This window comes from Anneissia japonica, unplaced genomic scaffold, assembly GCF_011630105.1.
Source record: "Anneissia japonica isolate Jap-2015-1 unplaced genomic scaffold, ASM1163010v1 scaffold288039_len1115542_cov189, whole genome shotgun sequence".
NCBI lineage: Eukaryota > Metazoa > Echinodermata > Crinoidea > Comatulida > Comatulidae > Anneissia > Anneissia japonica.
Window position 1 is genome coordinate 808,707 of NW_022726160.1, and position 18,429 is coordinate 827,135.

General features: G+C 32.4%; 1 protein-coding gene across 1 annotated transcript in view; it reads left to right on the forward strand.

Annotated features, from left to right (window-relative positions):
- The window catches only part of LOC117113025 (Fanconi anemia group J protein homolog), a gene marked incomplete in the record, with an annotated part of 90,289 nt that overhangs the window by 29,034 nt on the left and 42,826 nt on the right, over positions 1–18,429 (forward strand). Inside the window, 7 exon segments of the mRNA XM_033256245.1 lie at positions 12,274–12,320; positions 13,034–13,183; positions 14,489–14,631; positions 15,179–15,221; positions 15,646–15,673; positions 16,137–16,192; positions 18,200–18,337. Of these exon segments, the coding sequence (XP_033112136.1) occupies positions 12,274–12,320; positions 13,034–13,183; positions 14,489–14,631; positions 15,179–15,221; positions 15,646–15,673; positions 16,137–16,192; positions 18,200–18,337 (605 nt within the window).

An 18,429-nucleotide genomic window follows, 5' to 3' on the forward strand; every position in this document is an offset into this window, starting at 1 on the left:
ATCATTGAAAAACCTTTGTTGAAAACAAAATTAAAATTTTACACTATTGCTGATTGCACCTGAGAGGCAGAGCTACATTAACATTGTTTCTAGAATTCTCCTATGATCTTATCCCATTTTAATTCACACAGCATCTTATTCTTTACTCATTCCAGTTACAGCCTGAGGTGTCATGCTACTTTCATTAATTTCATGATTATGAATTTGTTACATTTTGTTTAATTTGAAAAACCAAACTCTGCTTATCAACCACTCTCAACAGTGCTTTTGAAGAACATTAGAAGTAGCATTTAGCAATTTACATTAAAGGATCTATTATAAACGATTGGAGATAATAAAAATAGATATGTGTATTTTCAATTAGTAAATTGTATGCGGTTGTTCAACAATAAAATTTTGGTTACGATGACAAGTCTATTGATGTCTCTACTATAATCTTTATTTATTGAACAAATCATTTTTAGTTTTTTATTCGTTTGAGACCTCCATCACCCGCTGGCCGTTGATAGATTTTAATGTGGGGAGAGCAGCCAGATGTGATTGGGTCATATCCAATTTATAAGTTACAAAACTTGCCTGCTTAAGTAACCCCTTAGGAGACCCAACTCCCTAAGTTCACATAAAAAAGTTGTACATTGTTACTTAGTCACTGAAAATTGTTCTTTCGTTTTCAAGTTTAAGTGTTAATGTAAGGTTTTTACGGCACTCCTGGCTCAGAGATTTCGTTATTGATGAAGTGTGTAATCAATTCTTGAGTTTACTATAAATAGCTATTTTGGTAATATTTAATACTGTAGATTTATTACTAAATAGAGTGCTTAGACGACAATGAAATTAACTGCCGTATAATATGATTACTATTGAAACCTGTAAAACAGACCTATTTTATTTTTGTTTTGTTGCATCTGCTAGTTTATGTAAGCCTGAGACAAATGCCTCAGTGTATACATACATATTCTCCTCTATTTCAATCTCATTTGCTTTGTATTTGTTTTGATATGGACATTGTCTGAAATAAAGAGAATTTGAATTGAATTGATTGAATTGAAATAAGGTACACAGTTAATTACTTGCTTTATTTATGTTTGAATTCCAAGATGGAAATTTGCCTCGGGATATACAAAGAATATAAAACTGGACAAAAACATAACCGAGATCTACCAATCAAAAGCTACCACCACATTGGACAATTTTAAAACTACAGGAATAATATACCATGGTGGGTCGAACCTCTGTCTGTGAAAGTTCATCCGTGGGCTCTCTCCCCCCCCCCCCAATTATTTTCAATTCCTGGATCTGCCACTGTAGGGGATTGCCTAACATTCACAGAAAAAATTGCTACAAAACATACAGATTTTCTTGCATTTAAGATCTTAAGATCACACTACAAAAATTGATTATTAATCAGTCATTTTTAATAAAATTTTTATTGCTAATTTAAATTTACATTCAGTCCTATCTCGTTGGTGGTAGACACAGATTTTATATCAAGCAAAATATCTTCATCAGTTATGACAGTTTAGTTTAACTATTAGTGCAATGCACCTCAACCAAATGCGGCTTTACAAGTTTTAACTTTCAGTGTTTAGGAAATGTTTCAAGGAGAGATACACAAATACAGACAACTAAAAACCATGAAAAAGCGATGGAAGCAGCTAATAATTAGTGGTATTACTCCGCCGATCAGTTCCCATTTGTGACGAGCAGAAACTGAAAACAACTCAAACCCCAAATAGTATCTGAAACAGATGTGACATATGTTTTAGCAGAAATTTGTTGCCAATTGAGTGCCTGCGAACTCTTTTGGCCAGCCTGTCTGATCCAAATTGATGTTTATGTTCTTTCCGTGTTATGAACTGTGTCGAACATGTGTACTTCTATTGACTGAAATTAAGCAGTCATTTGATTTTTGGGCAAATGGCAAATATTGTGCTCTTTATTCCACCCTGGCATGATGAATGCAAGCAGGCATTGCTCAAGTTTTTCTTTGTCCAGCATTTTTAAAGCACATTTATATAGTGGTCCAGTAAAGATATGTGCCCTTTGGTTTCTGAGGCAAATAGTTGCACTGACTTGTTTTCTTACAATTCTCTTATCTCCAAACCTGCCTCTTAACCAAAGGTGAACACATAGTTAATTTTAATTGTAAAGTGTTTAGACATTTTGTGTGAAGTTGGATGGTTCATCTCTGGATTGATTGTTTTTATGTAAATAATGTTAGTGAACAGTAGACTAGTTGAAAGGTCCTGTGTTCGAATCCTAATAATAGAAATGATAGAAAACAATTATTTAGCATGTTTCTGTTATGTCGAGGCAAGCATTTGTCACAGAGGTAGAATAACGATTAAAGATGAAACTAACAATAGAAGTTGATAGACAAATCAAAAGCTGATGTTAAATTTATTTAAGAGTCTTAAATTTTTTGACAAACAATTTGCAGTAATGGTATGATGTTGTACCATAATCTATTGTGGATTTCTGAAGTACTAAATTAAATTTTGAATATAGCCATTAGAATAAAAATATATGATTTGTATTATAGAATAATACAGGCATGAAACTCATTGGTATTAATTGATTATATGATGTTTGAATTTCTGCTGCATAATATTGGGGTGCCTTTGTCTTTACAAAAAAAAAAAAACAGGCCTAAAAATTAAATTATGAAACAAAAATATTTTGTTTGTGTTTGGCACAGTGAATTATGAAATGAACCTAGCTTACTAAAAAAAAGATGAAAATGAATGGTAACAGATAACAATAATTTATACTCAAGGGGTAAATGCTAACATGGATAACCCAGCCAACTTAACCACTAATTATTCGATTTTAGAAGCTAATTTGGTATTTCTCTGAGGGACTTTTTTGCTCCAGGAAGCACTTGGCATTTGACATTTGCCGGTGTCATGCCAACTGAGCAAAAATAAGGGCCAGGTGTTGGCCGTGCCTTTGATTTGCGACCATGTTAATGGCATCCGATCACAAGACCACTAAACAGAGTATTGCCGCCTTGTCGCGATTAGGCTGTAATAAGGTCTGTGTGGCCACAATGACTGTCCGACTTTGATGATCCTTTTTGCATTTTGATGATTGTTTTTTTTTTCATGCCATGTTACAATATTACCATATAAGTCATGATCTACCTATATATGGTCATGATGTGTTGTCATCATATTTAGTCACATGCTTTTATCAAATAAAATTGTTGTTTTCATGCCATGTTTCCCTGTGTCTCATGCCATGTCCAGATTTGGCTCATGCCATGTTTCCATGTGGCTCATACCATTTTTTCTTGTATGTATCATGCCATGTTTCCATGTGTCTCTTGTCATGTGTTCATGTTTCTACAGTTAAGGCATGTTTCTTGTGTCCATTAACACTTGTCTTTGCAGCATAAATAAAAAATGTTGAGGATACCAATTAATTACCACCAGAGTGGAACTGCAATGGTAACCTCTTTTGATGTGGTAATGTATAAAACAAAACTTCCGCTGTATCCATTGGGGATTCTGAAAAATTATCCCATTGAAAATCTTTTATTGTTTTGGAGCAAGAATAGAAGACAAAGCTAGTAAAATATATAAATTTTAATAGAAAATTTTCCTATAATAATAACTAAAAATTTAAGTTGTACCGTATAATTAAAATTAAATTAATTACACAAAGATGTGAAGATGGGAAAATATAACTCTGAAATCCCCCATTGAATTACCATTTACAATCCTTGCAACTTTAAAAAATTACATGTATGTTGTTGACACGTTAGATTTTTTTTTTTAAGAATATGAAAGTTAGGAAGGTGTGCTGTTTTGTGAGAACGTCCCTCTTGAATTGCTTACTATACAGGGTGGTTGACCTGCGTGACGGAGCGCAGTTGACAAAACTTCCTTGCAAGATAAAGTGAATAAAGTACGCGTTAAAACCCAGCTGTTTTAGCAACTTTGAAGAGATCAAAATGTCGTAGGACGCGCAGGTTGTCTGACATTATCGTTGACAGTCGGGATTGAAATGCTAATCACTTGGGTGTAGAAACGAGCAGAATCGTTGTCTCTGACTTCCAGGATGTTGATGATACGATGCTCTGATTACCCCAGCTGGACTGGGAGTGCATTCACATTCGACTGAGGTTGAAAAGTAAATCTTGATCTTATTTATAATTCAACTCTAAGCTAGTTTGTTGACAACATTAATTTCTCTTAAGAATTCATTGATGGGAATTATTTGAACTGAAAATGTAATACATATTTATGATAAGCAGAACAGCTTTTCAAAAGGTCGGTTGATGTTTCAGTTCTCACAGCAACCTACATTTTCCATTATTGATATGTTGTTTTTGATGTCAAATGTAAATTAATTCGTATGTCAGTCTGTAGTATATTTGTATGTATGTAAGTAGGCCTTACTGTGTATATTATAAATATATTATATATGTATATATAAAAAAACACATACCGATAAGCATAAAGTGAAATATTGTCATTGTTTATTGGAGAATATTTTGAACATAGCTCTTCATCATCATACTGTAGCTAATTAACACCATACTAATATACATTGGCAATATCTTGCATTTTCATAATATCTGTCTGTACATTACCTACAGTATACAGCTAACTCTTTTGTATATTTTATATACATATATGGAATTAGTTATTAATAATTTTTGTAATAATAATTATTAATAATATTATAATTGTTGATTATAATTATTAATATAATTATTATTAATTATAGTATGCATTATTACACTTAAACTGGTATTTTAGAGACATGTGTATACGTAAAATTATCATAAGCTCTGTCTATATATCAAATGTTTATTAACACAAAACTGTTGTATGCCCATATATAGTCATGATCATGACCATATTTAGGCATGTCACATGTTTTTGTCCAGGAAATATTTTTAGTGTGAATAGAGCCTTAAGAGAGTCCTGACAATTATATATAAATGTTTGCTGCCCTCGCATGCTAATATCACTCATGATAATATTAAATCATATTTAACAAGTTGTACGTAAATCAAATAACAAGTGAAACATGATATATATTTGGCGAAAATCCAAGGTCCACTTGAAACACTGCTGCCACACAACCCACCTGGCGCCTCTCAGTCTGTACCCCCTTCCCCTTAGGGAATTAAACTAACATATTTTCTGTGACCGCACATTTGGATATGTTTTCCTCTAGTATGTAAAAATAAGACCACCAATTGTTCTGATAGACAAAGTTTTTAACTTTGATAACATTAATAAAAGTTTTTGAATGGAATAAAATTATTTTTAGAAAATGTATGAGAATATTGATAGATTTATGGTAGTAGATGTTTAGATTACTTTTAAAATTTACGTGTTTAAAACTTCAAATAAATTAGGCATTTCCTTGTTAATTAACTAAATTAATTTGTTTATGCAGTAGGTAAACAGTATGTATAAGTTATATATTTACTTTACTATAATGTTGCCTAATATTTTAAATTATTTTATTAATTTGCAGATTATATAATTCCAAAATAACTTAAGTAATCATAAAGGATAATCAATCTATGTTAATTAGTGAAGTACAATTGTTATGTAACAAATATGAATAATCAGTATACTGTTATGTATATTATTACTTTTTTGATTGGTGAAAAATCAACTAATTAAAATTTCGAAAAATTGATATTTTAATTAAGTAATCTGATACTTTTATAATTTGACAAATTACCTCGTTTATTGAAAGAGAGTATGCATTCATATATTTATTAAGGATGATAAAGTATTGAAATCTCTTGATTTAGGGTACTCTGGGTGAAATTCCTGTTTTTCTTTATTGATAGATGTTGTGGAAATGAAGTTAATTGGCAAGTCCCCTATGGAAAATAGAAAACAAAAAAATTTGTATTTTACACTTACTTATTTATTCATTTAAGTTCCAAATTGTGACAATACTGTAGATAACTTGTTTAAATAGATAGCTGTTTTAACCAATTTACATGTTCCTAAATAGCGTAGGTAATTTTGCGATGAGAAGTTTATCTTACTCATTATGGTTAATTTCCTCCACTTGCCGTGAACAAGAATTTACAAATTCCCTTGACACACTAAGTTTCGTAGGTCCCCATGCAGGAGGAAATCACATCATGACCCATCAAACCGCCTGCCAAAAATGCCTTTTGACGGGCTCGTAGGCTTGGCGTCGAAAGATGGTCTGCATGTCCCAACATCAGTGTTTGTACTGCCTCAAAGGCCAGTCCCAAAGGGCCTGCGCAGGAGTAACTTCATTCACTTATTAGCTCGTTTGATTCACCATGACAATTTTCCCGTGATTTAATAACAATTGAGTTCGTTTTTGAAGTAGAGATCGAGCTTCGCGAGAATCGCTTCGGAGGTTTCTTGAAATGATGTTAATCAAATGTGGCATGCCGTAATAGAAATTCAAGGCTTTCAGTTTCTGTGTTGGTTGACTCTGTGGCGTTTTGTTGACATGTGTGCGATCGTGTTTTGGACAACATACTTCAAAACGTCTCACATGTTTTGGTCTGTATGACTGTCAAGTCTATTCTTATCGGGATACAATCCTGAAAAAGACTTTTACACTTTGACAACCGATAGGTCTTCAAATATCTTGAAAAATATTGAAAACTTATTGGGGATTCGCAGAAAATATTTAAAGCAGTTCCTAGATCTATATAAGGTAACTTGTCAACATTTTGTAATTTTTTTTATGAGGTAACATTTTTTAAACATTTTTTTTTATGAGAATTTTTCCTGGACTTTATTGAAATACTCAAAAATAATACATAAAAACCTAGTTCGAGGTCCTGGTAAGGGACACTCGCAAAGTACAATAACTAATTAATTAATAATTATTATAAAAATGCTAAGTTTTAATTATTGACAAAAATCAAATCCTTAATCTGGAAAATACTCTCCCTCCCAATATATTTGTGATGAGAACCTATTCATTAATAAGACAATCAAGTAAAAAGTATTTAAAGTATATCAATATGTACAAGTCAAAATTTGTAATTTTCTTTCTTATTGTCTATATCTTATATATTTTTGAAAAGCTTTAACCAACCAATTAAAACAATTAATTGCTCCTATATGTTAAAAATAAATATAAATGATCAAATGTCATCAACATGTCTCACAGATTAAAATAAGACTTGTTTCTAAACTTGTGATCGGGAATTCGAACCACACGCTGGCCATTCTGTGGAGTGGTTTATGCTGTGTTTAGGCTAGGATGCAAGTAATTCATAAACAACAATAATTCTTAACGGTTCTGAGGTCAGCAGAACAAGTGGTTTTCATATTATATCATTCATTTCAATGTTTACCTTCATAAATTGAACATGAAATTTTTTTTAACCTAGAACAGTCTACAATGCCAAATTTAAAATTTGCCCACGTAAAAAATGTTTCCTAGAAAGAAAATTACTTTGTATTGGTTGGCACATTCTAAAAGTCCAATGACCTAGGGTAATAACATCGCAAGCACCTTTTTCTTTTGTTTTAGTTTTTTGTTAGTCAAGTTTTTTATTCTAGTTTTTCTTTTCTGTTTTAGTATAATGTTATTTCTTTAATATATGGACTAACGATTTGAAACTTGCATATGACAGTTCTGTCGCTATCAGCTACCATTTTCAAATGACTGGAATGTAGACATTAATCTACCAGCTTGCGCACCCTCGTCTTTATTCATGTTGTCTGTCTGTCTTCCTGATCCATATGGATTCTTTATTCCTTCTACTTTCGAGATCGGCTTCCTTTCCTAGTACCTTGTGGTATTTCCAATCCGGAATGTGATTGTTATTTACCATATGTCTGGTGATCGCCAATTCAAAACTGTCCTCCGAGACAGAACCCCTCCTAGCTCTAGTCTGTGCTTGCACTTGCAACATCTGAAGAGATAAGACGAAAATGACTTTAATAATTGAATAGAAATAGAAAAATTATAATTTCTTATTGAATTGAATTGGAGTTTAGTGCACCACCAGCATTTCAGACAGGCCAGTGTAAACATTGAAAGGGGTCTGTTGACACAACCATAATTGGTATTACCAAGTTTTTGACTCTATGTCAAGTAAAGTAGCTATTTTTATGCTGAGCCTTCGAAATGCATCTAACCATGTAACGATTACAACTTAAATTACCAGCTTTAATGCTTTAAAAGTTCTGATAACGACCTTTTTTACTTATTAGATTAGCAAAACTTATTTGAAATTATTTTTATGATTGACAAGATATTTGACTTTAAGTGAAATATCAAGAAATGATGATTTCATGTTTAATCATAGTTGTCATAAATTATACTTGCGTAAAATGGTCGATCAAATTCACTTTCAACGTAAGTTGTAAAATTTAATCGAGTAACAATTTTTTTCTGAACTTTGTGGGAAGATATTAATTTGATCCGTTCTTTTTGGCAGGTGGTCATTATTTAAATTTTGATCCTGACTGATAAAACAAAACCACCTAAAAAATATACAAACACCAGATTAATAAGGCTTGATAGAACATGCGTATTCTTCAGCTATTTGGCGTCGTTTTAGTAAGTTTATCGTGCATGCGAACACTGATAAGCCATAGCCAAAACACATGACATATATTTGCGTGTGATTACGAAATGACAAAGTCGGATGTACCAGATCGAACACTACGCTATGCACCGCAAATTTGAACCTATACCAGAGAGTCCAGTAAAGCTTAAACAAAGATGGCATAGGGGGAAATTACAAATGACACAAGCAAACGCACTTCTAGTCCCGAAAAAAAAAGATAGAATTGAGATTGAATCTGACTGGCTTGTTGATACGTGGCACGTACACGCACGGGAGCGTCAAGAAATGTGAAATCTAGATACAACTGCCGGTCATTTAGTCACTATAAAGCTGATATTTAAAGAGTCAAAGAAACCAACTCTCATATGAATCATTTTTTGAAACGTGTGGAAGTCATAAACAAGAAATTTGATAGAAGAAACACAAATACAGCCTGACAGAAGAACCCCAACAGTCAAATATGTTTTGTCATCATAATCGGAGCACTTCTTAACTAATTAAAGCATATTACAATAAATATACAGAGACCCAGCTTGTTAATAACATCAAAATATTAACCCCTGAAACGATACTAGTCAGAACAACTGAAACCAATAAACAGTAAAATATTATCTAGACCGATATTATTACCCAACCAGGTACTATTAACACAGTACTTCTAGAGGGAGAAAAACAAATTTCTGTAGATAAGTTGTCTTGGAGACACGATTTGACTAGTACTGAAATTGAACTCCTCACACTCTGACATTTTAAAGCCCAACAACCTTCTCCTGCATCATATACTTTCACAACCCCACCAACCCGCAAGCTGTATTCTTTTATTCCTCATCATATTAAATGATAATAATGTAGAATGCGACAAATATTACCACACAAATACCAGAAAAATGTCACCATTTACACAAATGCTTAGGCAAGACTTTTTTTATTCCTTGTTTAGCAAACCCACTGCCCGCCAATAATGATGATTTCATATAAAAATAAAATTATATTTTTTTACCAATTAGCCACAAAAAAAATGGAAATTTCAGAAAAAAAATTTAAAGTTTTTCTTTATTTTCATTACACCTAACACTACCTTGAAATCTCCAAAAATAAGATTTATATTCCTTCCTAATTATATAAATTTAAAGCATTTAACCATCCCATTACTACACTATTTACATTCAACAATAAAATGTTATTCTTATTTTCTCCTTCGTCTAGATGGTTTTTGGCAAATAGTTTTGCTAAATAAGAAAACAATTTTTTTTTTCGCTTTCCTCTGACGATTTATAAAAAACAAAAGTTCCCAAAACAAGGTATAAAAATGTCTCTCCTTACCTACACATTATTAAAACGTTTTGACAGGTGAGGAATACACAAAATATAGCCACCCTTCAGATAATAGCATAATAGATAGCCAGAATATATGCATCACCATGGCCAAAGAATATGTAAAACAGTACACAGATGTGCAGTAATAGTTGGCCTCCCCAGTGAATTTTACCCCAGACTCAGTCGTGCAAAAGAAGTTAAGTGTGCTGCTTGTACCCTAGGGATCGAGTTTTTTCCTAGGCCCAGTCACACAATGTGTCGCTTGTACATTTAGCATTCAAATGTTCACATACGATCATGTACCAGTCTTTGACTGCCATTTAATTTGGTCAGTCATATACAATAGATCTTCAAATCGGGACATACATTGAGCATCTGAAAGAAAATATAAAAGTAATATGTTTTTAAAACTCTAATGTTTTCAGTTTATTACATTCTTAGTGAGTATACTGGGGGTGCCGGAGACTACAGACACACCCCCAGTGACAGCAAATTTGTTCCAGTAAGTGGGTTAAAATACTAAAAATACAAAGTTATCATTGGAATAGGTATTTACTGCATTTTTAATTTTTGCATGATATTCCCCACCCCCTTATCCCAGGCCAAAAACCAAGCTATTATATTTTGTATTTTTAATTATATTTATTACTATTTTAAGGATCTGTCCACACTTTTTTATATGACACATTTGTGTGATGTGGCCATATATGGGCGTGATATATCATATTACACCCAAATATGTGCATATCACATTTATTTAATAGTGTTGATAGAGCATTAGTGTTAGGGTTCAATGAAAATGTTGTTAGTTAGTTTAACTTTATTTTTATTGCTTCATAATCGTTCACAGTATTAAATTACCTATGTAGAATAAATTAGGTTAATGGTTAATCAATTTCCTTTTTGAGTCAATGTCCCATGATTCTAACCAAACATTCTTACATCCTTGTCAGTCTAAAATCAGCGACAGGGTACGTACTTATAACTCATTCATAGTTGTTCCAATTGAGAAGGTAGCTTATTTTGCTAATTTAATTTACCAATCAAATGTTTCTTCAAAAGGATTGTTCCTAATTAGATTTGTTTTGTGCAATAGTACACAGCCATCTGTCTCCCGGTATCAAAGCAAGTTACGATCTTATCCAGCTTTTAAGAGAAATTCAGATTATATGGTTTTCACTCAAATCAAGTTTTGCAGTGAAGTTGATGATTCTTCAATCTTGGCTACAGTACAGTCTTGTTTCTGTGGTTTGAAAAGTTTGTGCAGAGTTGTATTTGTGTTGACAATAGAAACTTAGGACTAAGATGGATTCTTTAAGAGTTTTATAAATACAAAAAAAGTTGACCGTATCTGATTTTTTATTCTTGGACTAAATTCCTGTCCAGACTTTCAAATTGTATTTGACAAAAACATGTGACATGCCTAAATATGTCATGATGACATCACATCATGACCATATATAGGCACATCATGACTATATATGGGCATACAACAGTTAAACTAATAACAGATAATCTAGACAGGGCTCAAGTATTTGGATTAAAAAATGTATAAATACATAACATTTCAAGTTTCAATGTTTATTAAAATGTACACAAGTCCACATTAAAAGCTCATTTCACAGTACAGTACCTTGTTTACAATGGTTCTACTTAAAACTATTGTATTCATTTTTATACTATAGTGAAAGTAAAATAATTACTTACGACTTACAATCTTATGCTTCATTTTTCATGATTGAATTGAGAAGGGTAGAGTAGAAAGGAGTAAAATAAAAAGAAAAGAAGTTTATGTTCTGTCAACAAATGTCCATGAACTTACTATTTTTTCAAGCCTGTAGAGAAAGGCTGATTATAATGATTGTAATTTTGAAATAAATAAATTAAATTACTCATGATTAAAATGTTATTTCTTAATGGAATTTGAATAAAAGTCACTTAAAAAATAATTTGGATAGCTGTGTTTTGAGTCATCAAGAGTTGGTGAAGAATTAGGACGATAAATCTTGACAAACCTACTTAAAGCCTTGAATGTCAAACCATTCTTTATCATTTCTCTTCTTTGACAGGCTCACTACCCCTTGACCAAGTACAGAAGGGTGTACATTTCGGTCAGGTGCCAAACTTGGCACATTTGCCAATCATCGACTGGGCTCGTGTCTATCATCGCAGGAGCTTGTACATTTCCTGTTTAGCCTAGAACTTCTGGGTGACTGGCCTCCCTAATTTCTTGAAACCCAAATGATGTGTCCATTATGGAGCAATCGGAACACATTTCTTGGCTGTTGAAACGTGCGAGGCGACACTGAACCTGTGAAAAATTCGCTCGTCAAGCCTAGCAGTGTGTTAAGCATTGCCACTTACTGTTGAATTTAATTTCCGCTTTTTTGAATTGTATTTTACAGTTAAAGAGAAGTGGCGTGTAATTCATTGCGAGTTCATGCGTGTTATCGTAAGTCTCAAACTGTATAGTTTTCTCTCATACAATATATAACACTTTTGAATTAAAATATATTTACAAAACAGTAATGATAATATTTTAGCCATTAGGCTACTGTATAATATATTATTTTGAGCTGGTACTTATATAAAATTATACTAATGCAACCGTGTCGCTATGTATTTTATGGCTTATAAATTAAATAAATATAAATATTGTGGCCGCCTTTCATCAATATTGATGGCAACATCAGACCTGACATACCTAGATATCTATATACAAAAAAACCCCCAAAAAATCCAGTGTTTACAACTTTGATCTTAACAAAAAATCTTTATACTAGTAAGTAGTAATGAAGTTCATAAAATAAATTAAATTTCTTTTCAAATTTAAATTACTTGAATATTATGTGACTTGCACATCATGTGACTTGAGCAACATTTGACTGGTGCATCATGTGACTTGCGCATCATGTGACTTGCACATCTTGCGACTGGTGCATCATGTGATTTACACATCATGTGACTTATGCATGATGTTACTTGTGCATCATATGACGTCACGTTAATTAAGCGATAGATCTCATGAGTGTTTGTGTATGGTATTATTTTTAATATAATTAAATTAAAAAAATTATAATTATAAAACAAACATTCATAAGACACCAAAACTCTAAACTTTAAAATAGCAACTTATGGTTTTATTTTAAATATATTTTTAACTAGCTGACTAACCTCCTGAAGTGGATAGAAAGCAGTGCCAGTAATTTGAATCGTTGCGATTTTGAGCGAGAGAGTCGGATCTGGACAGGTGTGGAAATGGTTGCTATTCTTCACAATGTCAACATTACACCTGACAATGTACCTCAAATTGTTGTAAGTTATTTTAGTTTTATTATAATGAAATTATAGTGATAAATTACCCATGTTTCAAACTTGTGTTTTTAATTATTATATTACTATTATTCATTCAAATGCCCCACTTTGAAGCCTAGCTCAAGAAGAAAAAACCTGGAATAAACGCCTTCCTCGAATAAACACACCAAAGTGTTTATTTTTCCCACGAATCAATGCCCCTCCCCCTAAATGACTGTAAACAAAACTAATAAAAGCAACATCATTCTGAACACATTCTATTAATGTTCTACTTCAGTAGAATTACATTTTTTCTAGCCTGGTTGGTAGCCGCTATTTTTGATCACACAGTAACAAAGTTGACGGCGGTAATTATGTGTTGTAGTTTCACATTTACAGTGAAATTAAGGGGCAGGAGTATAATATACAGTACGTATCCATTTTACACCAAAAAAACGCGTCCCTTGAATAAACTTAAAAACCCTTCTCAACAATAAATGCCTCAGGGCATTTATTTGAATAAATATGGTAATTGAATGACCAGACCATACATTATTATTAATTGTTATTGTTAATTATTTTATTATTGTTAATAATTATTATATTATTATTATTATTGAAATATCAGATACAGACCATGCTTTATTATTAATTGTTATTGTTAATTGTTACGTTATTGTTAATAATTATATGTGAGGTCTCACTACAAAATGAGTCTCATCGTTAGAAAATCAAAAAATGAGTTAATATTACATTTTGGTAGATCACATTATAAGCTTTAATTTGGTCTTTGAATGGCTTCCCTGGGATAAATACATCCAGAGATGTTAGCATTTAAAGTTTAGGTGTATGAGAACCAGGTTTTGAGAAAATCGGCATCAAAGATAAACTAACCTCTACAAGTAATAGGACTAGAATTACAGAATATGCAAAGAGAATACTGTTTTAGTAAGAAAATTCACTTAAGTACACAGTCATAAAATATAAGTATCAAGTTATTCGAAAACATTAAAATCAAAATTTTGTAAAAATGTTGCCTTGACCTATTTTGGTGAATATCTCAATATGATTTCACCAACGATGCGTCTTATTTCGTGGTGAGACCTCACATATTGTTATTATAATTGAAATATCAGATAATAATAGATACATATTTGGAGTTTATGGCTAATATGACTAGTTTAAATTTCTAAAGTTTTCTAAAAGGAAACATGATAAAAAATATTCTAAACAGTATATTTGGTTTTCTGATTTTGGGTCTTTCACACTTAGGCAACGCAAAGTTGTGGGGTGCTTTTTTTACTTTATTATTCTTATATTTTTCAGCATCATGTATCAGCTCTGTGTGAGGAGAACGAGAAAGATGCGGAACACTCGTTGCCCTCAAACGTCGCCAGTCTGCTGGAAGGTCTCTTTCTCATCTTTGAGTATCTTTTCCGTGACAACATGCGCTTCATGAAAGATTACAAGTAAGTGAATTTCTCGTGTTAAATTACAAAGTTACTTTAGCAATTATCAGACCAGCTGCAGGACAATGAGTTCCAGAGACGATAAAGTACAACTGACTTTATGCACTTGTCCAGAGGATGAGTAGCAGGGGTGATGTATGTGTCAGTAGAATATAGGGAACAAATTTTGATTGAAAATAAATGTTAATTTTGTGGTTGCTGCAAAGTAATAGTTAAATATGCAAATCAGGCTTGATGAAGTGTTTAAAATTTTACTAGAATGGTTTTGCTGTGTGTACGATATAATTAATAGTTGAATGTGCAAATCAGCCTTGATGATAAAGTGTTTAAAATTTTACTAGAACAGCTTTGCTTTGCATATCAGTGTTTGGGCAACCTGCACGTATGTTAAGAACTATATAAATATGCAAATTGGGATTTAATGACTGAATATGCAAATAAGGAATAATTCCAGGATAGCATTGTGCATATAAATATGTATTTAAGAATGACTATTATTCAAATATTATATAAATTTTGTTGACTGTTTTCATACTTATTTTATCAGGATTGCATTAATGCGGACGATATCAAGGAAACCTTACACAACAGTGAGTTCAACTGTTAGACATTTTGGCGCAATACTGTACATGTTGCGTTTTACTGTCTTCGTACATAGATAATTACGACACTTTCAAAATCCCACTAAAATTTCTGACAAAGATGATTAACTGCAACCTCTTAATGATTCAGTCGATGTACTTCTACAATAAACATAATTAATAACACAAATCATAATGCATTAACTATATTTACAGATGCAACCCTACTTTTTCAACCAAAATATACTGTTTAGATAACTGTATCAACATGTTTCCTTTTTAGAAAGCTTACATATGTTTATGATTCAATACATACAACATCTGGATTGCACTATTTTTAATGGGATGCGTTAACACTCCACATTTGTTCGCAAATGGAAAACATCATATTGTACAGTAAATATTCCATAAATTCATACTTTTTGATTTTCAGAATCATGGATGGATGAGCAGAAGAAAAAGTAAGATGAATATTACAGAATATTATGAATATTATTAATATTATTGAATATTATCTCAATTGCAAAAATTACTATAAACCAAAATACTGAAGCAGTATGTGATATGATATAATACGATATTATTTTATTGTTATTTACACAACATGGTATAAATATAACTTTGATGATTAGTATGTTAAACCATAATATATGTAAACAATTTTTATGTATGTCCAGAAAAATGTATAGAGGCATCTGCTTAGGTGTGGGTGGAGGTCTCGGGGTCAGGGAAAGACCACAATCACTCACCAAAAGAACAAGGACGGAGTGCTGACCTGAGTCAGCAGAATCTAAAACATCAGCTACCATCATAAAGTCTTCTGAAATTCTCCAGCTTGTGGTAAAAGTGAATAAGGTGTACATATAAAACTGCTACACTCTTTATTTTCTTTTTTTCTAACAATATGTATCTTAATTTTCTCAGGCAATCAACATTCATTCACTGTATCACTTAATTTCTGGTGCATGAATCCTGCTGTGGTAAGAAGTTAATTTAATTGATGATTATTCTCCAATATTAAATATAATGTAATTCTTAAAGACATACAGGACATGACCCATAACCAGGGAGTTTGTATGGCATGGCTAAACTTTTTTTTGTGTTCCTTTTCAGAATTCTATCGGTATATTACTAAGAAGTATATATATTGGAATAGACTTTCTCATAAATTTTGCTATAAAGGACTTCCGTTGCTCTTAGCCTCTTAATTGACCTCTTTTGTAAAAAAAAAAGAATAAGCAAAATTATGGACGGTTAAGAATGTCCTGGGGACAATTTGCATCCTCTGAGTCCATATAATAACTTACTGGACTTGGGCCCGAGGGAGGAAGCCTATTTAAAAAGTAGAACGATCCAGATTTGAACACAAGATACAGAGTGCATGATACAAATATATTTCAAATTCTTCTGCTATACTTTTATCCCATGGTGCATCAGTTGTCCCATGATGCATCAGTTGTCAATTGACACACTTAATATATTTTAAGAGACGCTTTTGTACTTGTTGCTTATCCTTTTATTTACGGTTTACATATGTGTAAAAGATTTTTAATTTGTAGGTGCTGCCATGAGAGAGTTTTCACAACCTTATGAAAATGATAACGAATATGATTATATCATCTTCATTATCGTCATTTGTGCCTAAAACATCCTTGAAAATACATAAAAGAGCATAAAATGATCGTTGATTTATTGTAAAGGCATTGATGGCTATGTTGTGAGAGATATGCTACTGTTGCCAGATTGGTTATTGTTTTTGTAAGCTTGTAAAACCTCCCTGTTAAGGCAACTGTTGCATTTCGGGGTCTCAACCGTAAAAAAAAAAAAAAAATTTGGGAGTTTGAATTTGATGCTAGTCTTGGGTAGGGTGGACTGGGATCGATACCAATCCAGTATAAACTAAATGATGGGTACTGGGGAAACGCTTGCATTTTTGACACTCATTGGTATTAGACACTATCCAATACAATTCTGAGCACTTCACATGGCATATTTATACTTTATGCATGTAGTCTAACAATATTGTTTGTTTAGTTTTGAAGTTATCTCAATTACCATTTTTTATTTTTTCTGAAATGGCGCAATACACCAGAGGTTTATCGGTCGTGACCAATTGACCTTTTTTGGAATGTGTCGGTCAAACTTAGCAACTGACCAGTCATAACAACAGCGCCAGGAATATGTGTCTGTCTAAACAATGACACATGTTGTCCACAAACACATGTGTTTGTGTATGTTTTAACAGTCATTTTGTGGGAACTTGGTAACAATATCCAAAGAGTGGGACTTAGTGGAAAGATTCATTAAAAGATTGGCCAATCGGCCACTGGTTTTTGGCAAAGCATTTTGTAGATTTTGTCCATCGAGGAGTATAAATTGGTCGGACATTAATGTTTCATGTTGATATGTGTTCGATCTATGCTGAATTATTTTCCATGATTGGGAACACTCACCAAGGAGTGGATGAGTACCTATTACTGTTTCAAATAATATTTGTGTGCTTTTCATGTTTTTGGAAAACTAAATACAGTAAATGCCAACAATTATTTTAATCATTTGGTGGGTTTTAGCTTGCTGGTTATGACATCCAATCTTGGGATTGAGCAGTCAATCACAGTAAATGTCAGGATTGTTATCACAACAAATCTCCCTCCTAAGTCTGATGATAAAAATTGCCTTATAGAGAATCATATGTATTGCGATGAAATTGCTCTCATTTCCTCAGCATTAGGCTGTGTCAAGAGGGGGTTTGTAGTTATGGGTTTTTTTTTAAATTCCTTTATTTATTTATTTTTTTCTTTTTCATTCCACATTTTTATTTGGCCATAGAGAAGAAAGTTACTGTATGAGGTATTCCATACTTTGAACGCTTTGAGACTCCGGTGTAAAACACTACATAAATTCAACTACATTACATTAAATTGATTGTCTATATATAATTGTGAAATCCTATGCTGTATATAATGTGTAAACTCTGACCCCAACAGGCATTCTCTGACTTACAAAACATTAGAAGCATCATCTTGACATCTGGCACTCTGTCCCCGATGGACTCGTTCTCCTCCGAACTTGGCACTGAGTTCCCGATCCAATTGGAAGCGAACCATGTCATTCATAAATCACAGGTAAATGGTGTTGATAAACAATGAATACATCACAGTTCAGACCGCATATACCTGTGATAAAAATGTAAAAAAACATATATTCTTACTCCTCA